The sequence below is a fragment of the Bos mutus genome, chromosome 20 (genome assembly GCF_027580195.1).
Source record: "Bos mutus isolate GX-2022 chromosome 20, NWIPB_WYAK_1.1, whole genome shotgun sequence".
Lineage (NCBI taxonomy): Eukaryota > Metazoa > Chordata > Mammalia > Artiodactyla > Bovidae > Bos > Bos mutus.
The window spans coordinates 1,984,221-2,009,130 of NC_091636.1; the positions used below are offsets into that span (position 1 = coordinate 1,984,221).

The 24,910-nt window shown below is 49.2% G+C and overlaps 2 protein-coding genes across 2 annotated transcripts in view; one reads left to right on the forward strand and one right to left on the reverse strand.

Annotated features, from left to right (window-relative positions):
• Positions 1-24,910, forward strand: part of KCNIP1 (potassium voltage-gated channel interacting protein 1) — a 408,630-nt gene that overhangs the window by 12,267 nt on the left and 371,453 nt on the right. The window lies entirely within an intron of this gene.
• On the reverse strand, positions 5,860-23,029 carry KCNMB1 (potassium calcium-activated channel subfamily M regulatory beta subunit 1). The gene is made up of 4 exons (XM_005905091.2): positions 22,677-23,029; positions 18,642-18,799; positions 17,112-17,283; positions 5,860-11,455 (listed from the first exon to the last, which is right to left on the reverse strand). The coding sequence occupies exons 1-4, from the start codon at positions 22,842-22,844 to the stop codon at positions 11,186-11,188; spliced, it is 768 nt and encodes a 255-aa protein (XP_005905153.2). The 5' UTR covers positions 22,845-23,029; the 3' UTR covers positions 5,860-11,185.

Genomic DNA, 24,910 nt, shown 5'->3' on the forward strand with positions numbered 1-24,910 from the left:
AATGCTATTGACATAATATCAGGTGAAAAATCAGATTACAAAACTCTATGTACAATGAGACTCCAATCTGTGAATAGATACATGGACAGAAAAAGTACAACAGAAAAGACACAAACAGAAATCCTGGGTTTTAGCTGAGATACATGGTTATTTTTTAAAGTTCTTCTTGATAAAAGAACTATATTCTCTGCTTTGTCTTCAATAAGCATGTATATTTAATCAGACCATAAAACATCATTCACTGAATACACATCTTTAATTTTTTAATTCTTCCCAATAGCTTCAATAAAAGTTATGTCTTCATTGCATTATGACATTGCCTGTCCTCTTCATATTAGAGCATACCCAAACTTCCGGGCCTGGAGCTCAAAGCCCGTACCCTGTGGTCCCACCCCACTTCCTGCTCGTATCTCCTCCAACACAAACACCTTCTCCTCCAGCCACACTCATCCCCGCTGGTTTCTAAACCAGACTTGTGTTTTATATCCCTGAAACTACCCTCAAATGAGTCAAAAAAAAAAAAACACACAGTGAAGGAGTGCAAATATGGCAAAATATTGATAATAATTTGTGAACCAAGGTGAAGGGTATGCATCTCCTAGATACTAATTTTGCAACGCTCCTATTATGTCAGTCTCTCAGTTGTGCCCTCTGGGCTATAGCGTGCCAGGTTCCTCTGTCCATGGTTTCTCCAGGCAAGACTGCTACAGCGAGTTGCCATTCCCTTCTCCAGGGGATCTTCCCAACCCAGGAATCAAACCCAGGTCTCCTGCATTGCAGGAAGTTTCTTTACCTTCTGAGCCACCCAGGAAGCCCTTCTATAGGTGGACATTTTAAAAACCTCATAGTTGGGGAAAACAAAGGGGCTAAAGGCATTGACTTCACTAAGAAGTGACCTTAGTTTAAACCCCAGCTCTAGGGACTTCCCTGATGCTCCAGTGGCTAAGAGTCCATGCTTCCAGTGGAGGGGGTTCAGGTTCAATTCCTGGTCAAGGAACTAAGATCCCATGTGCTGTGTGGTGCAGCCTAAATAAATAAATCCCAACTCTGCCACCTGTTAACTGAGTGACAATGACCTCAGGCAAGTTAAGTACTTCCTCGGTCCCTGTTTCCTCATCAGTAAAGTGGTGATAATGAAATCATGTATTTATTTACTACCATTGCCTGGAGAATTGTATAAATGGAATAAATGGGTGTAAAGGTGTTAGTGAAGAGTCTGGTCACCCTGACCATTGTGAACTACTAGTATCGGTGTTAAACAATAGTTCTTAACCATGAAGTTATCTGTAATGCTCTCTACCTTCCTCAACACTCACCTCTGGATAACTAAGTGAAGCGCTGTGGTTTGGGGGTCTTTCTGCCCCTGGCTCAGAGAAGTGAGCATTCAGTGTGGGTTCCCACAGCATCGACATCTCTAGGTCCTGGCATGGTGCCTGGCAAAGAGAAGGCAACCAGTAAGGGCAGGAATCCCAAAATGAAGAACCAGAAGGGTTCAAGCTTCACTTTAAAGAAAGCTCATCTCATCAGATACAAGCTTGTAACCTTGCTGATGTAGCCGCCTATTCCCACGTGCTTCTCAGAGATAAGGCATCACCTGGATAAATTAGCTGTGGATATAAGCTTCCTGCAGTTGGCATGGAGATGCAATTTAATTTCCAATTAAGCCTGATTTCTGGGCCAAGGGATTTGCCTGCCTCACACTGGGAGGATTATTCCAGCCAGATCTATTGTCAATGTTGGTGGTTCTTCCATGAAGTAGACTGTCATGGAAACTGATCCTTTGGCCCTTGGATGGTTCAACCAGGCACTGCTTTTCCCCTGGAACTGAGTTTATACAGGTAGATTCAAGAAAGTTCAAAGTAGACTATCCATAGCAGAAATTTTTAAGACAGCACAGTTAACAGAGTGAAAAGGAGAAGCAAGATGGTCCTCCATGCTCACAAGAAAGAAAAGTGGGAAGTTGCTCATGAGAAAAAGAGGGAAGTGGGAAGTTCTCTGAGCTCAGAGAAGAATCTATATCATCTGAGGAAGGAGACACCTTTGCTCAAATGGACGGTGAAGATTTGCTGAGCATCTTTTCTATACCAAGGGCTGTGCTGAGCACTTCACATTCAGCGTTGCACTCAATTATCAGACAAAGGATGCTGTGCTCATTTTCCTTTTTTGAGGGGGCTGCACCTTAGCAGCATGTAGGACCTTAGTTCCCCAACTAGGGACTGAACTCGTGCCCCCTGCACTGGAAGGCAAATTCCTAACTGTTGGACCACCAGGGAAGTCCCTCATTTTCCAGTTGAGGAAATGGAGTCTCAACTGCCTAGATTCATAGACAATCTAGATTCGAACTCTCACCTTTCTGAGCATTCCTCCCTGCAGGCCCCCTTTCCAAAAATAAATAAAACACATAGTTTAGAACCAGAAGAATAAGGTTACACTAAGCTGAAACTTGCCTCCCCCCAAATTTAAGAATAAGAAAAAGCCTTTAAAACATGTTCTGAAAGAGAGAGTAGAATGACTGAGTCTGCTTGGGGTGCATGATCCGATGGAGGGGCGAATGGCACCGGTTTCTGTTTGGCCTTCACACCTTCCCTGCAGTGTGATGGACCAGTGTGGCTAAGACACTCACAGGAAGTCAGAGGCTCAGGCTGCTCCAGACCAACGAGGTCCTGGCTTATGACTCAGACTATTTCAGTTCCAGGAGTTGGAAAGAACCAATAGAGAGCATACAAAACAGTGTTTAAAGACACATGTGTACAAGATGTTTCAAAGAATACCACGTGCATGGCCAACAGAGTCACAGAAAAATTAGATACCAAGAAGGCGTCACGTGGCCCAATTTTTATTGATGATTGCAAAAGAAAATCCTGAAGCTGTGTATAAATAAGCATGCTATCCACTCCTGGACAAGTTCTGGAATGGAGTATGGAACCAGTGGTTTGGGAACACCTGGAGAAGAAAGCAGGGTTGACCAAGAGAAGTGTGAGGTCCCTAAGAAAGAGACAAGTCAGCACAGCCTCTCTTCCTCCCTGCTTTTTAATATGGTGACCAGTTCATGGATTGCTGTGGCCGTAGCATGCCTGGGTTGCTGCCGGGTGTTTGATGGGCTGTGGGCTGGGCTATCGCGGCATTAGGCAGAGCATAGCTAACTCCATCCACCTGTCCATGTCAGCAGCTCTCCATCTGAATCTTTTCAGGGCTTTTCCAGATGCTTTGCTTGGGTGTCACTCCACATCTGTGAGCTCTTCAGAGATGTGGCTCCAGGGAGCCATTTGAGAGCCTGGGCTCTGTGGGAAGGTATACAGAGGCACCCAACGAACTATCAGTCCTGTAGAGAATTTGCCATTTTTGACATTAGGCAGAGACTAAGAAGCAGGACATTTGCTCCTTGGAAGAAAAGCTATGACAAAGCTAGACAGCGTATTAAAAAGCAGAGACATAACTTTGTTGACAAAGGTCCCTTTAGTCAAAGCTATGGTTTTTCTAGTAGTCATGTACCTATGTGAGAGTTGGACCATAAACGAGGCTGAGCACTGAAGAATTGATGCTTTCAAACTGTGGTGCTAGAGAAGACTCTTGAGAGTCCCTTGGACAGCAAGGAATTCAAACCAGTCAATCCTAAAGGAAATCAAACCTGAATACTCATTGGAATGACTGATGCTGAAGCTGTAGCTCCAATACTTTGGCCACCTGATGCGAAAAACTGACTCATTAGAAAAGACCCTGATGCTGGGAAAGATTGAAGGCTGGAGGTGAAGGGGACGACAGAGGATGAGACAGTTGGATGGCATCATCAACTCAACCAACATGAGTTTGAACAAGCTCCAGGAGATGGTGAGGGACAGAGAAGCCTGGTGTGCCACAGTCCTTGGGGTTGACTGAACAACAGCAAGGGGAAGGGTGCACAGTGGTTAGAGCGTAGAGTCTGAAACAATACTGTTCAGGTTTGAATTCCAGCTCTGCTGTTAGCTAACTTTTGACCTTCAGGAAGTTAAATCTCTGCACTGTTGTTGCCTCATCTATGAAGTTGAGATAGCAATAACAGCCTTAAAGGACCTTGTTAGGGTTAAATGAACCATACATATTAAAGCTTAGCCTGGATCCTAGCCTACGGGTGCTCAACAAATATTAGCTTTTATTATTGCAGATGATAGATTATAGTCCAAGGAGTAATTTGCTAAATACATCCTGAAATAGAAGGAGCTGCCTCCCCATACAATGAGTTATTTGTCAAAAAAGATGTTGACATAAGTTGATAAAGAGAAACATTATAGGAAGGGCTCAAGCACCAGACTAGAATGTGGGGAAAAGTTAGATGATCTTTAAAGAACTACTGACCTTCAGAGAAAATGAGTTTATGTTTGAATATAAGAAAACAAAGGAGTGTCAAAAAGCAAGGGCTCCAGAATGGACAGAGTAGGCTCAGGGCAACAGTCTCCCTGGGACTGGAGACAGAAAACATGTCTGAAAGCTGTGGAGGCCACAGAAGCCCCTGTTTTTACTTCATGTAGCTTGAGGGCAGTTGGTGTGGGGTGAGGGAGATTATGGGAAGTTGAAGTCTCTGTACCTGAGAAGGGAGGCACAACCTTTGCGATGAAGCACCACCTTTGTCTAACACTCAGTCGGGAGTTGATTGTTCTACAGTTATACACATCTCTTCCCCATCCTCCTTAGCATTTAAGGAAGTTGTCTGATGAGCATGTGCTTTATATGAGTGGGAAGGGAGAGCTGTGGAAATCTAGGGAGATGACGAATTCCGTCTTTGAATCGACATGATGAAGGTTAAGGAACAGGAAGATAATTCATGAACAAATCCATTGGTGGCAGAGAGACCCTGGAGGCAGGAGAGATGGGGAAATGGAAGCTCCCCTCCTGGCTCCAAGTAGGGATCACATGAAGCTTAGAGGAGGCCATGGACGCACACAGGGCACAGTGAGGAGGAGCAAGAGGACCCCGACTGTCTCTGGACACACGAGGTCAGCAGTTCCAAAGCTTTCTGGTCGCAGAATCCTTTTAGAGTCTAAAAACACACTTACAACTCCAGAAGAGATTTGGTTTATATGGGTTATATTAACCAGTGTTAAAAGTGAAGGGAACTAAAAAGCCTCTTGATGAAAGTGAAAGTGGAGAGTGAAAAAGTTGGCTTAAAGCTCAACATTCAGAAAACGAAGATCATGGCATCTGGTCCCATCACTTCATGGGAAATAGATGGGAAAACAGTGGAAACAGCATCAGACTTTATTTTGGGGCTCTAAAATCACTGCAGATGGTGATTGCAGTCATGAAATTAAAAGACACTAGTCCTTGGAAGGAAGGTTATGACCACCCTAGATAGCATATTCAAAAGCAGAGACATTACTTTGCCAACAAAGGTCTGTCTAGTCAAGGCTATGGTTTTTCCTGTGGTCATGTATGGATGAGAGAGTTGGACTGTGAAGAAAGCTGAGTGCCGAAGAATTAATGCTTTTGAACTGTGGTGTTGGAGAAGACTCTTGAGAGTCCCTTGGACTGCAAGGAGATCCAACCAGTCCATTCTAAAGGAGATCAGCCCTGGGTGTTCTTTGGAAGGACTGATGCTAAAGCTGAAACTCCAGTACTTTGGCCACCTCATGCGAAGAGTTGACTCATTGGAAAAGACCCTGATGCTGGGAGGGATTGGGGGCAGGAGGAGAAGGGGACGACAGAGGCTGAGATGGCTGGATGGCATCACTGACTCGATGGACGTGAGTTTGGGTGAACTCCGGGAGTTGGTGATGGACAGGGAGGCCTAGTGTACTGCAATTCATGGGGTCACAAAGAGTCGGACACGACTGAGCAACTGAACTGAACTGAACTGAACCATTTTAGGAATGAAAACTCAGAATGTTTCATTTAAATGAATTTATTTTAAAACAATGATAAACCCATCCCAGGTTAACAAAAGATTATATTTTATTAGAAATAGTTACATTTTCAAAAAATTATTGAGAAAGGGCGCATTGTTTTCCTTTTTTGCAAATTGCTTTCGTGCTCGGCTTAACAGACAACAGGTTTCTCAGGTCCGTGTTCAGTCTTTTGTGATATCACATGTCACACACATAAGCTCTGAAAAATTCCGCACATGGTGAGATTGAGAGTGTGAAAAGCAGGCAGTATGTAAATATTATTATGAAAATAATTCTGACCTTGCCGGCCTCCACTTGAGAACCATTACCCTAGGGGCTTCCCTGGTGGTCCAAGGGTTAAGACTCCTCCTTCCAGGGCAGGGGGTGAGGGGTCAATCCCTGGTTGGGAAGCTAAGATCCCACATGCCACATGGCCAAAAAACCAAACATATTTTTGTTTCCATTCACTCTTTTATTTTAGAGAAAGCATTTGAACACAGAAAAATAGAACAAATAATATAAAACACCCATATGCTCCTCAGAAAGCACCCCTCAAAACTAATGTGTTAGCATTTTGTCACATTTGCTTCATATTAACATTACAGATACAATTGCACGTCTTCAAATACCTTGCCTCCTCTCTAGAAGCAGCATTTGGAGTCTATCAATTCCAAAAATATTAAAAAAAAAAACAGAAATATATTGTGACAAACTCAATAAATACTTAACAAATGGTCTACATTAAAAAAAAAATTTTTTTTTTTAAAACCATTACCCTAGACCATGGTGAATTTCTTCATGTCTTTCTGATTTTGCTTTGGTCTCTTTTCTCTACATACGAAAGGGCAGTGCCTGATGAGGCATAAGATAGCTGCACTGTGATCAAACAGTATCTTTGCAAGTATATAATTCAAATTCCTCTAAGTGCAAAAGACATTTGCTATTCTTATGCACCAGCCTGTGCTGCCAATTAGCAATATGGTGAGTGCAGCCTACAATCTGCACAACCAAGGAGTTTTGAAATTAGGAGGAATTTTAGGTGAATTGTTGATGGAGGTGGGGGAGGCTAGCATTATTTCAGGAGGTCACAAAAATTGAGGTTTGAATAATAGTTTTCATTGCATTATTTTGAGTTTGCATCAATCAGGTTCTTCACTGTGGAGAAGGAAGCCCTTGATAATGGTGGGAAAGGAGGGAGAAAGAGCAGCAGGATGGTCAGCCCCTTGAGCAGGCACTGTGTCTGCTTCATCTCTGCCCCTCCCTGTCCCCTTGCCACTGATCTCCACCACGCCATCCGAGTTCTGGGCGAGCGATCCAGGCGCACCTCTCCAGGGGGGACTCCCTGGCCCGGGAGAGAAGAGGCAAAAACAGCGCCAGCCCTAGACTTTATTAGCAGAGTGATTTGTTTAAAGAACTAATGAGGGCTGTTTGCTCCCAGGCTGCCCTCGTTCCAGAAACATTTCTCCTCCGTGTCTAACTCCATCATGCTTAAATCCCCATTAGTTCATGCCCATGTTGGGCTTGAAGTTCCGTGACCAGCGGGTAGATGTAGGACTTGATAGAAGTAGGCCAAACTCCATTGACAAGAAGAAGGCATTTGTCTCAAGCAGAGGAGGTTCATTGTCAATAATGCATGGGGCAGTGAGGCCTGGGCCTCCCCAGGTACTTCTTGCTAGAGGGTGGTGGCCTTTTCCCCTGTAGGGGCTGTTGGGATAGTCTGCATTTTGGTGTATTTCAGCCCCAAACGCAGGTGCATGAAAACCATATGCAAAGAAACCCCTATAAATGAGATTCATGATGCGGATACTCTTTCTTTTTAAAAAATTAAACTTCAGTGTGGGGGGAATTGTAGATTCCCATGCAGTTGTAAAGAAACACACAGATAGATCTTTTACCTAATTTTCCCCCAAAGAAAAGATCTTACCAAACTCTAAGACAATATCCCAACAAGACTTGCTAGATTCACGGGACTCTTAAGATGTCCCCAAGCCCAGAAGGAAGAAGCTCCAGGGAGTGGGGTGTTACTCCCCCTTGGAAGGATTGTCTCTAGTAAGAACCCGGAGGGTGTGAAGCTGCATCGGGGATCCCTGATCCCTGACTTGCATGAGAACACCTTGCGGATCCCAGGATGCAACGCTGTTCCTTACCTGGACCCTGGGGCTTCCGGTGACTGAGTCAGCTAAAGAATCACAGGCCAGGCTCTGGAATCACACAGCCCAGGGCTCAAGTCCCATTCCTCACTCACTATCTGGTTGACCTTGGCCAATGACCTCTTAGAGCCTCAGTTTCTCATAATATACAGCACTCACCATGTGTCAGTCACTCGTTTAGGAACATTATACAATAACTCATTTAATACAAACAACCCCCAAATGGGAAATATTATGATTAGTTCCTATGTTGCAAGTGAGGAAACTGAGGCACAGGAAGGTTATTTGTCCAAAGCCACACAGCTAGGGAGTAATACAGTTGGGTGTTGAAGCCAGTCCATGTATATAACCTCTGTCCTATGCTGCTTCTCCTTATCCATGAGGTGGGTTCAGTACTGCTCACTGAATTTTTATGAGGCAAACTTCTTAGCACTGTGCCCAGCATGGAATAAATAAGCAGCAAAAAATGCTAGTTAACATTATTGTTGGTATACTTTCGTCTGAAAGTTTCTGAATGTTCATTCCCTCTTATTGTTACTAAGAACAGTGCCGGAGCCAGCCGGCAAAGTTGATCAGGTCCCGAGAACGTGCACGGCGCGGCTGAGAAAGAAAACTACAGCAAAAGAATGCTACAACAAAGATGGGGTCGAGAGGTTCAGACACGTCTCCACAAAGGGAAGCGGTCTGACCACGACTTTATTCGGCATCTTGTATTTATACAGGAGAGCGTGAGAAAGACAAGACAGTTAACATTTTTCTTGGTTGACCTATACATCTTACAAAAAGTCACAAGAAATCTTGAGAGCATGGGAATGGCACCCTGTTATTATTTCTTACACCAGATAACATTTCCCTGTGCGTGAGAAGTTTGCCCAGAACTCCAGGTGTCTACAGTAAATAATCGCCTAATCTCTGGGGTGGCGGGACAGAGAGCTATGTTTGCAAGCAAACCCTCAAGGACTGAGGCTGCTCCCAGAGCTGTGTCCTTCAGACAAAGGACCCCGTTCTCACGGGCAGCTAGCTCCCCGCAGAACAGCTTCCATTTTGACCACCCAGTATGTGTCAAACCCTCATTCAGCTCTCCCAACCACCCAAAAGGGACATTCTCTCTTTTATAGATGACACAACGGAGAATGAGAGACATGCAGTCTGCTGGAAGTGGAGGCAAGATTCACTCCCAGGGCTGCACCTGGAATCAGCTCCAGGGACCTTCAGAGACACCAGCCTAACTTCAAGCCCAGCTGAGGACTTGACCTGAAAAAGGCATTGATTCCTTCCCCAAAGTCCTGGGCAGGACCGTAGTTCTCTACACCTGTGGCTCTCATGCTCAAGCACACGCAGAGTCCCCTGCAGTCACTGTTAAAACACGGAGTACTGCCCAGCTCCTCGGGACCCCACCAACCTCTCCCCACCCACCCCCTCGTGGTCTCCAGGTCAGTGGGGCTGGGCGGAGGGCCTGGAGTGTGCCTTTCTCACAAGCCTCTAGGAATGCTGGTCCAGGGACCACACTTTGAGAAGGACTGCTCTAGGACAAGTTTTTGGAGTGGTGGTGGATCTATGACAGCTTCCTCCAGTTATCCCTCCCCAAGACTGAGACTGCTTCCCCGCAGGGTCAGTGCCTTGTTTTTTGTTTTTTTTTTTTTGGCTGCACTGGGTCTTCATCTCTGCACGTGGACATCTTTGGGTGTAACGAGTGGGGGCTACTCCCTGGCACTGCGCGTGGGCTTCTCGTTGCAGTGGCTTCTCTGGGTGTGAGCACCGGCTCCAGCACCTGGGCTCAGCGGTTCTGGCTTGTGGGCTCTAGAAGGCGGCCTCAGTGGTTGTGGTGAACAGGTTCAGTTGCCCAGCGCATAAGGAATCTTCACATACCAGGGATCAGAACTGTGTCTCCTGCTTTGACATTGCTTCACCACTTGCTGAACCACTGAACCGCCAGGGCAGGCCCAGGTACCTTGTATTTAATCTACACTGAAAACCATGAATCCCCATCTCTGTGTTTACTTTCCCTCTGTCCAGGATTCTTAACCTCGTGTGTTCTCACAAGTCCGTGTCTTAGGTGTACCTGTGGCCGATTCATGGTGCTGTATGGCAGAAACCAACGCAACACTGTAAAGCGATTATCCGCCGATTAAAAATAAATATTAAAAAAAAAAAAGCCTGTGTCTGATTGGAGTTCAACCTGTCCACTAGGCCACTTCCATCTGCTTGATGATGGGGAGCTCACCCCTTCAAACTTTTTTCCAAAATTACATCTGTTGTTACTGTTCTGATTAAAAATAAACACAGTGAAACCAAGCCTTTCTATTGTTGAAAATTTAGAAAAGTACAAAAAATAAAAGGAAGGAAGAAAATTACAATTAATAAATCCCACTGTTAATGTTTTTTATGTATGTTAGTATCATTTCCTTATAGCCTATATATTGTGTATATATTTGGTTTCTTGAGGTATAATCAATATATAAGATTATATTAGTTTTCAAGTGTGTAACAAAATTATTCAATATCTGTATGTATTACAAAATCATCACCACAATAGTTTCTAGTTAACACCCATCTCATATACAGTGACAGTTTTTTTTCTTATGATGAGAGCTTTTAAGATCTACTCTCTCAGCAACTTTCAAATATGCAGCAAAGTATTACTAATTATTGTCACCATGTTGCAGTTATATCCCCATGACTTCAAGACTGGAAGTCTGTACTATATTTGTTAATATTGGTATAAGAATGTATACGGATCTGAGAAAGCTGAAAACAAGCGATGTCCCACTGATGAATGTGCTGTGTCTATGGGGCTGCTGCTATTTTCACTTTGGAATTCCAAGAAGGAATGGAGGCTTGTCGGGGAGCACTTCCTGGGAGGGCCCAGCAGGCACAGAAGTGAGACTCATTGGCATCAGTCCAGTGGACAGCAGAACAGCAGAAAACAGATTTGAGTCAGGGATGGACTGACTCAGATGGATGGACTGAGTGGGGTCCGGGATGGAGAACCATCACGGGTTGACCTTCAGTTCTCCTGGGTCCTGAGGAGCCATTGAACAGTCTTGAGCAGGAAATGACTTAACTAAGGGATTTCCCAAAGACCATCCGTGCAGTGGAGGTGGAGGGGGCGAAGGCAGGAGAGAGGGCACGGGACACGAGCGAGAGTGGCCCGAGAGGTGATGGGCATGTGTGGATCTACCTCTGGGCCGCCAGGATGGACAGGGACTGGTTGATCTTCACCATGACAATGATGAGCAGGCCGCCAGTCAGCAGAAAGGTGGGCCAGAAGAGAGAGAAGAGGAGGCTCTGGGGCCCATAGAGGCGCCGGTACAGGACGCTGGTCTCATTCTCCCGAGTCGTGGAGAAGCAGAAGAAATCCTGGTTCTCGTGGAACCTGGCTCTGACCTTCTCCACGTCGGCCCGGGCCACTTGGTAGTTGTCCAGGCTGCTTGGGATGTAGGAGCACTGTAGGGAGAATCAAGAGCACGCATGGGACTGAAATCCCTGTTTCTCAGGGCCTGGTGTGGAATGAAGGAAAACACCAGCTTTGGATTCGAGCGCCTGGGTGGACTCAAGACTGTCCAAAGCTTGGCAGGCTGCACACTGCGTGGTTTGAGGGGGTGCCTACGCGGTGCTGGTTGGGAGGGCGGTGGCCTGGGAGCTGTCAGGATACACACTGCACCCTGGGAGGCGGGGACCCCAGCTGGAGCCCTGGCTCTGCTCCCATCACTTGCAGTGCTCAGTCGCTCAGTCACGTCCAACTCTGTGTTACTGCACGGACTGTAGCCCTCCAGCCTCCTCTATCCACGGGATTCTCCAGGCAAGAATACTGGAATGGGTTGCCATTTGCTCCTCCAGGGGATCTTTCCACCCCAGGAATCAAACCCATGTCTCCTGCATTGCAGGAAGATTCTTTACAGCTGAGCCACTGAGGAACCTTAGGCTAATTGCTTAACAGGGCTTCCCTGGTGGATCAGATTGTAGAGAATCTGCTTGTAATGCAGGAGACCTGGGATCGATCCCTGGGTCAGAAAGATCCCCTGGAGAAGGGAATGGCAACCCACTCCAGTATCCTCACCTGGTGAATTCCATGGACAGAGGAACCTGGCAGCCTACAGTCTATGGGGTGACCAAGAGTTATCACGACTGAGATACTAACACACACGCTGAGCCTTGATGTCTTCATCACTTAAGTGGGTTAAAAGCAGTACCTTTTTCAAAGGAGTTTACTAAAGAACTTCAAACTTATCTGTCTAAGAAGACCAATGGGAGACATAGGCTGAGTGGGCTCTATATTTGGATTCAGGGCAGAGGTCATACACTCAATTGCCTACAAAGCTCACACAGGTAACACCCACAAGGGAAGCAGTGAGGGAATAAGATGACAGGGACCAACTGACGCTTGCCTTGGTGCCAGGGAGAACTGTCAGGGCATGGTGGGGCCTGGGGTGATGGAGAGAGCCAGACACACCCAGCCTGGCAGTCATCACTCCATCTGGACAATGGATGCTGTGCCATCCAGGAGACCTACTGTAGCCAGGCCTCCAAAACAGTAAGAGAAGCCAAAATACCAGATTTTAATGTGGACTCTCACAATTTTAAAATATTGGTGAAAATTTGAATTGAAAACTTATGAGGTCTAACTCTGTGTGAGCAAAACCCAAGATGCTGGCCAGCTGGTATTTGACACTGGGATTCAAAGGAAAAAGAGAATGCATTTAAAAGAGCTTTGTGCAGACAGAGCCCAGTATATGTTTAATTCTGACACTGATCACTGTGATTAGGAACCTTGCGGCCTGGAAAGATGAGGTCCAGCTGGAAAGCTCTGCAGAGAAGGCAGAAAGGAGAGACCCTGGCTTTCTCTCTCTCCCATCCTGGGAGGTCTGCACGCAGCTTACGCAAGCCTCCAGCACATGCTCGGCAAGGGTGGGCCCCCGCAGCCCCTGCAGCAGACCACCTGGAGGGCTGGCCACAAGCACAGGCTCCCTGCTCACTCTGAATCTCTGAGGAGGGGGCTCAGCAACCTGGGAACTACTTCAGGCACTGGTTTGAGGACCACTGCCCTATACAATCATGTCAAATGAGTCAAAATGAGAGACAGTGTCGGGCCAGCTCCTCCCCAGGCCTGGGTTCTTCCCTGGATTTGAGTGAGGTCCTGCCCCGAGGCTGCCTGCCCTGACAGCACTCAGTCCAGCATAGAGGTGATGGCTGCACTGCAGCTCTGACAGCCTGGAGAGAGGGCGGAGCTGCATCCAGATGCAGGTCCACATCGCCAGCCAGCCAGGGAACAGCCGAGGCTGGGGAGCCGCCGAGGCTGGGGAGCCACTGTCTCCCGAGGAGTCTGGCATTCAGATTTGTTGGGGACTCTAAGGTCTTAGCCTTGCACTAGTTGCTCAGTTGTGTCCGACTCCGTGTGACCCCATGGACTGTAGCTCACCAGGCTTCTCTGCCCATGGGAGTCTCCAGGCAAGAATATTGGAGTGAGTTGCCATTTTCTTCCCCCGGGGATCTTCTTAATCCAGGGATGGAACCCGGGTCTCCTACATTGCAAACAGATTCTTGACCATCTGAGCCACCAGAGAAGCCCAGGGTCCTAGCAGCAAGTGGATCCCGAATCCTGAGCTGAAAGGGCCTGGCCCGAGTCACCCCACTGCCTCTGACTGTGACCTTGGTTAACCTAGCCAATTGAGTTAGGATGGAGTGGGTTGCCATGCCCTCCTCCAGGGGATCTTCCTGACTCAGGGATCGAACCTGCATCTCTTATGTCTCCTGCATTGGCAGGCGGGTTCTTTACCATTAGTGCCAGTTGTCTAAGGGATCTTAAATGATCCAGCCTCTCTCCCAAGCCCCATGGTGTCACTGTCCTCAGCGCAGACCATGAAAAGGAGCTTAGAACCTCTCAGGCTAAGTCTCATGAGATAAACCAAGAGCGAGCTGGTGACCTCCTTCCTCAGAGTAGAGGTGGGGGAGACAGCCTTGCACAGCCACCTCCTTCCTCAGAGTAGAGGTGGGGGGAGACAGCCTTGCACAGCCACCTCCTTCCTCAGAATGGAGGTGGGGGGAGACAGCCTTGCACAGCCACCTCCTTCCTCAGAATAGAGGTGGGGGGAGACAGCCTTGCACAGCCACCTCCTTCCTCAGAATGGAGGTGGGGGGAGACAGCCTTGCACAGCCACCTCCTTCCTCAGAATGGAGGTGGGGGGAGACAGCCTTGCACAGCCACCTCCTTCCTCAGAATGGAGGTGGGGGGAGACAGCCTTGCACAGCCACCTCCTTCCTCAGAATGGAGGTGGGGGGAGACAGCCTTGCACAGCCACCTCCTTCCTCAGAATGGAGGTGGGGGGAGACAGCCTTGCACAGCCACTCTAGAAGACACCCAGCCATCCTGAAGCACCAGGCCCTGGCACCACAGAGCTGAACAGAGGTGGGAAGAGCAGCTGGTACACCACCCTGCTGTTTGGCAAAGCCATGACGTCCCCTTCCCCCATCACAGCAGTGCAGCAGCCTGCCCTCAGCACCACTCCTGGGGGCACCTGGGTGCTCTGGGAGAAAAGACTGAACATGTGGTGGTGGCCGTGCTGTCCTTCCGAACCCAGCAGGCAGGCTTCAGGCTGCTGGGAGCCCATTCAGGGGAAGGTCTGACCTCGAGCTCCTCCGAGCTGGCAGCCTGCAAACCAGCCTGCTCCCAACTCCCATCGCACCAGTGACCACTTCTGTTTGTCTTTGAAAATGTGCTTCTTGATCCTGGGGATAAATCAGGGGCCCTGGATGCCAAAGAAGAGGCAGGGGTCCTGGGAGGAGCTGATTCAGACAGGTGTGGAGGCCCTAGCTGCATCGGGTGTGGCTGAGTCATGCTAGTGACGACAGGACAGCCAGGCCCCTTGCCTGCCCAGATCCAGCTCACCAGGAGCCCCCAGGCCTGTTCACGAGCCCACCATCCCCCCAGGCACCCTGCCCGTTACCACCCCATCAGCCGCCAAGTTCTGACTGTCAGCATCCATCCTTGTCCCAGCTGTGGTGGCCCCCACCTCCCCCCCCCAGTAACTGACCCCCACACTCCTCCATATCACTCTGATCATGCCGCCAGCACCCCACACCTTTTAAAGACTCCAGTTGTTCACAGCAGTAAATCCCAAGGAAACTTAGAATGACCTAGAAAGCCCAGAGATTCTGCTTCAGTGGGTCTGGTGTAGGACCCGGGTTTTGTTAAGACCCCCAGGAAGGCCTAACACCCAGAGGTGAGGATCACATTTAATTCTACAGTTTGGTAGTCCCTGGTTTTGTTAAGAACCCCAGGAGGACCTAACACCCAGAGGTGAGGAGCCCCAGCTTCCCTGATCACATTTTAATTCCACAGTTTGGTAGTCCTTGGCAGAAAACAGGCACACAGCTTGTACAGCACCAGAATATAATTAGTATTTCCTTTCTGTATGGTTTGCATGAATTTAACTCCCTGGTAATCAGTAGAACTTCCCCTAGGAAATGGTGAATTCTATTAGGAGTTGCAAATAACTTTACTTCCTGTTAAAGCCAGCGCCAGGAGCATTATTTGGAGTGAACTTAGTTCCCAGCAAAGCTCTGGCCTTTGATGAAAATGTGAAGGAGCTTCATGTCTTCCCGGCTCAGGTCGATGAGAGACCACCCTGACAGAATCAGTCTCTTTAAAACTGTGGGCCTATTACATCAACCCTGTGTCCTTGGCATTTGCTCTACGTATTTGCTGGGCTGCACAGCTACAACCAACCTCTGTGTCTCATGTGGTTGAAGCAGTGTGGTGTTTTGTAAAATGGTGATTGTAAATGAGCTTAGCCCTTCCCCCATCTCTTCTTCCCAATCTCCTTCCTTTGGTTGAACTGTTAAAGCTAAAAAAAAAAAAAAATCCTGATTGAATAGAAACATCCAATCCCATTCTCTATAAAATGGTCACTTCCCTACCTGTGCGGTGTCAGTGTCTTATGCTGGAATTAAACCTCCTCTCCTTCTCTGCAACTGTGTTGTGCATGCTATTTCTCTCAGACATCTCTGAGGACTGTCTTGAGAGCAAAAAAAAATTTTAGTAAAAGGTTTTAAGTAATATTTTTTTAATATGAGAACTAAATACCTTCAATAACATGTAGCATTCTTCATTAAAGTTTTGCTTCTCTCAAAAAACAACAACAAAAAAAGAAAAACTACCCCCAAAAAGCCCATTTTAATTGCCCATGCTGGCGGTGTGGACGGCCTCTGGGAATAAACCCTAAGCTGCTTCGGAAGCTCTTTCTCGCTATACCCCGCCCTGTAGCTTTGTCTCTTTGGGGGTTGGAATCCTGTATCTCCCCACCTTCCTTCCCCGTACCTTGCTCTCTGTGTCCCCTCGACACATATGCCCGCCTCTGCATTTCTGTGTAACCAGTACCTGCCTGATTCTTAACACCAGTGCCTTTCTGACACCCTCACCTCACTGTTCTCTACGGCACTGGCCCTCTCTACTAGGTATTATTTCGTGTATGAGCTCTCTTCTCTTGAACCCAACCCCTAACACAGGAAGTGATGGTTGAATGAACGAATGAATGAAAATGGGTCAACTTGTGTTTCCTACAGAAAGAACTGCAGTGGTAGATTTGCAGGTATGAGGGGGACATTGAGAAGCAGTGATAGGAAAACTTTCCAAGTGTTGACCTCTAAGTGTTGCTCCAAACCTGGGCCTCTGGCCTCCTATAGTGGGGAGTCGGGGAGTCACGGGGGTTCCTGTATGTGAGATCAGCTCTGGGTCTGGCTTCTCATCTGACCCACGTTATAGAATGAAATAACACTACCAGCTGCTTCCTCTGAGTGCCTGCTATCCAGCCAACATCAAGATTGGCACATGATACACAGTCCTTGACTTCATAGCAGCACTTCAATTTTCAATTAACAGAAACTGAGGCTTGGCAGGGCCAAGCCCCTGTCACACAGCCAGTCAGTGGCAGGTCTGAAGGGCTAAGACTGGCTGGGCCTCAGACCAGCTGTGGCCCCTGGTCAACTGGGTTTATCTTTTTCAGTCTTTGCTCTCCTCCAGAGTGGGATTCGGGAGCCAGCTGGGGACAAGCACACACCTGCCAGGGTTAAAAGGACGTGTCCTCACTCCCCACCCAGTCAGTACCTGGTGGTTCTGGTCCCGAGTGTCCTCCGTGTGGTACAGCACAGCCCAGCGGCCCACGGACGACACGTTGACCCACAGGCACGGGTACTGGGGCACCCTCTTGCCCTCCAGCTCCTCCTGGTCCCTGATGTTGGTCTCAATCAGGTGACACGTGGATTCCTGGGTCCACACGCTGGGGAGACCATGCACACACAAACACATCTCAGAACCCGGGTGTCACAGAGCGCCCAGCACAAACCCATTTAGAGAGACTCAGGACCAAGACCCATCTGCCGTTAGCAACCAGCACTAAAGGAGCATGACCCCAGAGTCCCTGGGTCCTGGGGAGCAATCATAAAATCACAATATCAGTTTTTTGGCCTCTTGGACAATATCTACATAAACTGGCCTGGCCCCCACTGCTCACCCTAAACCCAGGTTAGATTTAAAAATCCTCACATCCAAGCCACACCCCAGAACAAGTGAATCAGAATTTCTAAGATGGGTTGATGTATTTTCAACATTCTTCGCAGTGACTCTGGTCTGCAGCCAGACCTCAGACCCCTTGTCCACACCATCTTCATCTTGCAGAGGGTAGAAGAGAAGCTCAGAGAGGTCAAGTGACTTTGCTAAGGGCTCACAGTCCCTGAAGCCAGGTCTGGATGGTTTCAGAATCTGTGACCCTTCCCTTAAAAAGAGTAGATGGAGGAGGAGCTTGATTTGTGCCCAGGTGGGGAATATGGTAGGGGTGGCTCTGAACCCAGAGGAAATGTCTTGGAGGCACTTGGCCCCTCTGAGCAGTGCCTCACTCGGTAGGATTCCAGCCCGGAAAGGCTCCAGCACCGTAAAACGTGAGGCAGGAGCAGACCCAGGAGAGGCTGATGGGCTCAGCCACACACCAGCAAATCAGTCGTGACTCACCTCCATCTATCAAGCAAGAGACACACTGCCAGACAGAAGGGGGCTGTCGGCCGCTGGAACGTGCCCAGAGGCAAGAGTCTGAGATTTGTCCTAAGATCAGGCTGAGAAAACTGAGCGTATTCATTCTCATTAGAGAACAGATCAGGAACTTCCCAGTCTTTCCTTTGAAAGCTCACGTGGTTGACATATCAGAAAACAAAGGCATGGGACATTCTCTGAGATTCCAGAGCAGAGCTCCAGGGGAACAGATTTAGCTCAACGTAGACACTTCCTACTTATCAGTGCATGCTAAGTCGCTTCAGCCTTGTCCAACTCTTTGCAACATTATAGACCATAGCTTTTCAGGTTCCTCTGTCCACGGGATTCTCCAGGCAAGAATACTGGAGTGGGTTGCGTGCCCTCATCCAGGGGATCTTCCTGACTCAGGGATCGAACCCCTGTCTCCTGCATTGGCAGGCGGGCTCTTTCACGGGTGCCACCTGGAAAGCCCCGTACTTATCAGAAAGGCCCTCAAATGAAATGGTGTATATAGTAGAAGTGGTGAGCTCCCTGTCACTTGAGATATACAACATGGCAACAGATGCCAGATCCTTAGACTGGAGGGTGGGAGCAGGCCGGGGAGTCCGGTACCTCTTCTGATAGAGGGGCAGCACAGTTGTGCCTAAGATGTAGTAGGTGATGACGGCGCCCACGACCATGGCCACCCCCAGGCAGAGGGCCCGAGTCTCTCCCCGCCTCTGGGCCATCACCAGCTTCTTTCCCATGGCCACTGGGGACAGCAGACGTTTCTAGGATCAGAGAGGCAAACGGACATGGAATCAGCACAAGTGACGGGTGAGAGGAGAGGGTGATCAACTATCAACATTGTCTCTATTTTCAGTGCAGAGCTTGGAAAACTCAGAGGGCTTTCTGGCCCCATTTAAGCCTTCCACCAGCTCTGAGAGGCAAATACTATCATCCCCATTCTACAGATGAAGGGCTCGTGGCTCAGAGAGATAACGTGACTTGCACAAGGTCACCCAATGTGTGACAGGCTCAGTAATGGCCCTCAAGATGCACATGTTCTCAGCCCCAGGATCTGTGACTGTTACTTTACATGGCAAAGATTTTTTATTAAGGCTCTTGAGATAGCGAGATTATCCTGGATTATCCACGTAGACCTAAAGGTTACCACAAGGATCTTTGCAAGAAGGAGGCGGAGGGAGATGAGACAGAAAAGACAGAGGGCTATGACCAGGGCGGCTGAAGCTGGAGTGATGCGGTCATCGAGGGGTTTGGCAGCTCCCAGAAGCTGGAAGAGGCAGGGAACCAAGCGTTGTCCTCTGCAGCCTCTGGAGGAGCGCAGCCCTGCCGACACCTTGACTGAGCCTTGCCAGCGTGCTGCTGATTTTGAACTTCCGCCTTCCAGAACTGTGTATGCATAGATTTCTACTGGGGCCACTGAGTTTGTGCTAATTCGTTACAGCAGCGATAGGAAACTAATACAGGAGATAAACTAATACTGTAAGCAGCAGAGGGGGAATATCCATGCACATCCTCCGAGGACACTTGTCTCAGAGACACCTGGAGCCGAAACAGTCTCACAGGACACCCCTGGTGGCGCACTGGATAAGAATCCGCCTGCCAACGCAGGGGACACGGGTTTGATCCCTGGTCCGGGAAGATTCCACATGCCGTGGAGCAACTAAGCCCGTGAGCCACAACTACTCAGCCCACGTGCTGCAACTCCTGAAGCCCACATGCTTAGAGCCTGTGCTCCACGAGAGAAGCCGCCGCAATGAGAAGCCTGTGCGCTGCAACCAGAGAGTAACCCCCCCACGCCACAACCAGAGAAAGGCCTCATACAGCAACAATGACCCAGCAGTCAAAACTTAACTAACTTAAATAAAAAACCACTCCCACAGCAGGGCTGGTTGGGCAGGGGAAGCATGCAGAGAAGGGGCACCAGGTCCGCCAGAGGGCAGCCAAGACATCGGGGCGACAGGAGGGGTTTCAGCCGTGGGGATCCTGAAACAGCCGCCTCCCTGCTTTCCGCGAGGGCAGGTGGCATCACGTGGCCTCAGCGGCTGCTCTCTTACCTGGGGACCTGAGGCCCCCCGAGCCCAAGCAGAATGGTGCAAGTGATGGGCGGCTTCCTGCCTCCCTGCGTCTTGGGCCTGAAGCCCTTCATCCTTCTTCCAGGACCTGCCTCTCCCAGAGCAAGCAGAGCCCCTCCTCCCTGAACCCCCACCAGGAGGGTCACTCTTGTTCCCCAGGCCCCTCCTGGAGCCAGAGCATCCCGGCTTCTGTCCTGGTATGGATTTCCGGTGCAGTCAGTGAGTTGCTCCATGATGCTGCTGCTGCTAAGTCGCATCAGTCGTGTCCGACTCTTTGCGACCCCATAGATGGCAGCCCACCAGGCTCCTCTGTCCCTGGGATTCTCCAGGCAAGAACACTGGAGTGGGTTGCCATTTCCTTCTCCAATGCATGAGAGTGAAAAGTGAAAGTGAAGTCTCTCAGTCGTGTCCGACTCTTTGCGACCCCATGGACTGCAGCCCTCCAGGCTCCTCCATCCATGGGATCCAGGCAAGAGTACTGCAGTGGAGTGCCATTGCCTTCTCCAGAGTTGCCCCATAGCTTCAGTAAATCCCTTTGTTGTTGCTTTTTGTTTGTTGCTTAAGGTAACATTTCTACCAAAGATAACAGGGCCATGGGGCCTTTCTCCGTAACCCCTGAATTAGGGGAAATGTTAGCGAGCTATCAGGAAGGACTTTATTTTCCCTGCCAGGTCCCTAAGGTAATAAACATTATTTTTATGAACGAGTGAGTATTCCCGAGATAGGCGTTATTGATTCAAAGGGATTTTCAACAAAGTGTCTTATTTTCTACTCAACTTCTCTTCTGTTAAGTTGCTTCAAGTGTCCAGATCTCCACCCTGCTTCTTCCCCACTCTGGTGTCCCCAGACCCCCACTGTTCTAAAAAGGAGACTCCAGGGTCAGATACCAAGGTTACAGCCCTGTCACGCCCTCCACAGTGATTAATAGGGATGATACCCAATGATGACTTTTCTCCTACATTTGGGGCACAGAGAAGTGTGGTTTCCCTACATTCCAACAGAGATACTACAAAGTCACAAAGGAAAAAATCTTGACAATGAGAGACATGCTATTCAACTATTTTTCCCGTTACGTTTGTCCTTCTGTCCTTCCATCTTGTGGGAAATGGGACAGCCCACATCGTGATTTACCTAGGGCCAGTCTAACAAGCCCACACATGTGTTTGCAGGCTAAAGAATACAGCCACCTAGGGATGGGCAAAAATCCTACACAGCCTTCCTTCCCAGGACTGTCTGGGATGGTTGGTGCCTGGCCCTATCCCTGGGGCTGTGGAACACAGGGCTCTAGGGTCAACACGGGATCACGCCTCGGAGGGAGGACCTAGGCTGAGTGCCCACAGTAGAACCAGTCCCTCCCTGGGAGAGTCAGAGCATCCTTGAGACTGAGGAGGCCCGTCTGCCACATCATAACATCCCCTCCCCCGGGCACTCCCAGTGTACCAGGTCTGGGCACTCAGGAGGAAAGGAGATAAAGCAGTCTGGACCCGGCCACTTGTTCAGATCCCTCCTGTCTGCAAAGCTCTAGTGAGACTGTCACTCACCCTAAGGGAGGGGGCTAGCAGAGTTTTGATAAATCCTTCTAAGACCACACAGGATAAAAGAGTAGGGTGAGGATATGAATACAGATATAGTCCTAAGTTTCAACATCTGTAGTGAGAACCTTTAGGCAGCAGGAAGGGTGGGAACCGCTGAGACCCCCTGAGGTCTGCACAGGGAGAAATGGGTTGCAGCTGTAAAATGGGGGATTTCAGTTAGACTCGCAGAAGAACTCCTCAGTTGAGAACTGCTAAATATCTCTGGACTTTTGAGATATAGCTCTCCATTTGGAAATGTCACTGGAGGTCTGGGGTGGATTGAGGAAAGGTGAAGAAAGGCCAAGCAAGGCGGGATTTGGGGGTCCTCAGTAATCCGATATTTGGGTTGACATCCTTTTCAGGGCATAGAAGACGGTGTTTAAGGGTCTGGTGGAGTGAGGGACAGGGGGTGTTCTGAGATCATCAGGCATGGGATCAAATCCTGGCTTTGTCACCCAGCAACCTGTGACTGTAAAACAAGCGCGATCATGTCCGCTTTCGAGAGTTCTGATAAAGATCAAATGATGTACCAAACATCACATTGCCTGGCCCAATGCAAGCCCTTGATAAATATTAACTGTTACTATTAAGAAAGAAACCCTGAGGTTTGCATCAGAAGTCCCCAGTGCTCTTGCTGGGCCTGTTTCTGCCCCACCCCTCCCCTGGTGACAAGTGCCAGGGCTGGTCCTGATCTCCAGGCTGCTGCCCTCTGGCTGCTCTGCAGGCTGAGACAAGGGCCAGGGCACTGAGCCACTCCAGTGACGGGGCCAAGGACCCCTCTTCCCACCTCCAGCCCCCCACAGGCCGCCAGACCACGGGTCCGGCAGTTCTAGTCCCGTGGGACTTAACACCAGCTCCTCTGGAGCCCGGAGTCCTGATGGCCAGCCCCTCGAGGCAGGGAGTTCCCACTGCCGGCGCCCCTCAGCGAAGGTCTCCGCTCTAGCCCCAGTCTCTGGAGAAACCACTTCCGCAGTGTCCTTGACCTCAGTACTCACAGTCTCCTGGGTGCCCTGCGAGTCTTCGGCAGACCCTTTTCTTCCTGGTCCCCAGCCCCCACCCAAAAGAGGCTGCCTGAGCTGCAGCAGGAAGTTTGGGCTTCCCAGCCCGTCTCTGGGGAAGCGGCCTTTGGTTCTTGTCTGAGACGAGCCTCCATGCCCAAACATGGTCAAGTCTGAGCACACAGCCCCAGGACACAAACTCGAGAGGGCAGGTACCCAGCCCAGGGGCTGGCAGCTGTTACCCAGGCCCCTGCCCTGCAATTCCCAGAATCTACTGGGCAACAGGTTTCAAACCACAGACAGCAAATCTGAGAAGCCAGGAAAGACCATCTCGGTATATTTGGAGACATTTCTTCTTCACTTAATCTCTCTGGGCTGGCAGAGAAGTCTGGGATGGGAAATGAGTTTCTTTTTGCCAACGGAAGGGAGGGAGGAGGAGTGGAAGCTCTAAGGGGTGGGGCAGCTGGAGGGGCTGGCGTTTCCAACCCGCCCAGCAGCCAAAACCCTCAGCCTTTGACAACTGTATACTCTGTGACCCCAGGCAGGTCACAATGCCTCTCTGAGCCTCTTGGGATTTTTAAACCTTACTTTGTACAAAGTAGTGATGAGAGTTAGAAATGGTGGCGATTTGGGGCAGGAAAAGAGAAACTCACCTTTTAAAGACCAACCAAGGAGAAGCCGGGAGCAGTGAGCGCTTCACGGCTGTTTCCAGCCGGCCAGGTCTAAGAAGAGCCTGCTTGGCCCGGTGACCTCCCGGTGGTCAAACTGTACAGTTTGGGCGCATGGGCAGAGATGTGTTCCCATCAACAGAAGAGACAAGTGAGCAATAACATTTGAAGGCAAAAACATACTTCTCTCTACTCTTTCATCCTTAAAGTGGTTGTTGGCATGATCCTAGCATCTCTGCCCCTCACTTTACTCCATGGTCAGTTGAAGACACTGAATCTGAAGCTCAAGGCCTTAAATTACTCATCCACGGTTAGCTGCTCTAAGTGCGGGCTGCCTATGTGCACGCATGTGTGTGAGTGCTCAGCTGTATCCGACTCTTTGCAACCCCGTGGACAGTAGCCCGCCAGGCTCCTCTATCCATGGGATTCTCCAGGCAAGAATACTGGAGTGGGCTGCCATTTCCTATTCCAGGGGACCTCCCTGACTCAGGGACAGAACCCAGGTCTCTTGCATTGGCAGGCGGATTCTTCAGCACTGAGCCACCTGGGGAGTCCCCAAATGCAGGAGCCAGAGTCAAAGCTGGTCCTGCCAGATTACAGAGCCGGGGCTCTCTCTTCCGAGCCTGGTGCTGCTCTAAGACCTAAAAGCTCACCTCTGTTGTACAGACACCCACCACTTGATAATTTAGAGCTCCTGGGGAGGTGGGCACAGCTCAGCCCTGCCAACTGAAAGAGTTCTAGCCCCTCCTCACTTCTGCCTCTGTTGCTATGAGACAACCAGCCTATTGGGCCGTAAAACGAGAGCAGCGCTCAGGCCCCTAAACTCTCCCCAGCAGTGAGGTCCCTTCCCCCACCCCTTTTCGTAATTGAATCCTATTAACAGGAGAGTAAATCGTCTGTTTAATGGGCACCATAGCCAAGAGGGCGTCTAAAGGCCTCAGACCTTGCAGATGCAGCATTGGCTGTGAAGGACATGGCCCAGAATGAATCCCGAGGGGTGATTTTCCAAGATGGTCCTGGCCCACGCAGGAGCCAGAAGATTCCTGCCTGTGACCTAGTGCAAAAATGCTGGTCCTTCTTTTTCCTTTGGGGGAGAGATCCTCAGTACAACAGACAGCCTTTTAAAAGTACGGCTAAAGGGCTACATTCTTGTAACTGACTAGAGGTATTAAGAGTTACACATTTGGACTTTATAAGCAAACACTAGCCTTCTTCCCAAAGTACTCTCCCCTTGGAAGATGGGAACATACAGGGGCTGGTATATCCTCCTGCTGCATCGAAGCAAACTCTTGCCAAAATGCTTTGACATGCCTCTCTCTTGAGAGTATGTGGGTGGAAACCCTGCTCCCTGGCTGGCTATGGGGTTTGTGTGGGGCAGATGATTGTAGGTGGAAGGAAGGAAACAATGATGTTCCACTGATAAAGACAGGTGCTCTGAGTTGGCACAGAGGGTTAGAGATCACAAAACTGCTTGCCCAACTTGAACCTTCCAACAATCCCATAAGGTAATAAGCACTGCAGGCTCACAGTCATATTCAGGTAGAGCTCGTCCTACCCTTTTTA

Excerpts from the sequence above, each read along its gene's own strand:
- KCNMB1 (XM_005905091.2), bottom strand. The coding sequence starts at position 22,844 with ATGTTTGGGCATGGAGGCTCGTCTCAGACAAGAACCAAAGGCCGCTTC. Across the intron at positions 18,800-22,676 it reads CGCAGGGCACCCAGGAGACT|AAACGTCTGCTGTCCCCAGT; the intron begins GTGAGTACTGAG and ends CTCTGATCCTAG. Across the intron at positions 11,456-17,111 it reads CTCGGGACCAGAACCACCAG|TGCTCCTACATCCCAAGCAG; the intron begins GTACTGACTGGG and ends TTCTCCCTACAG.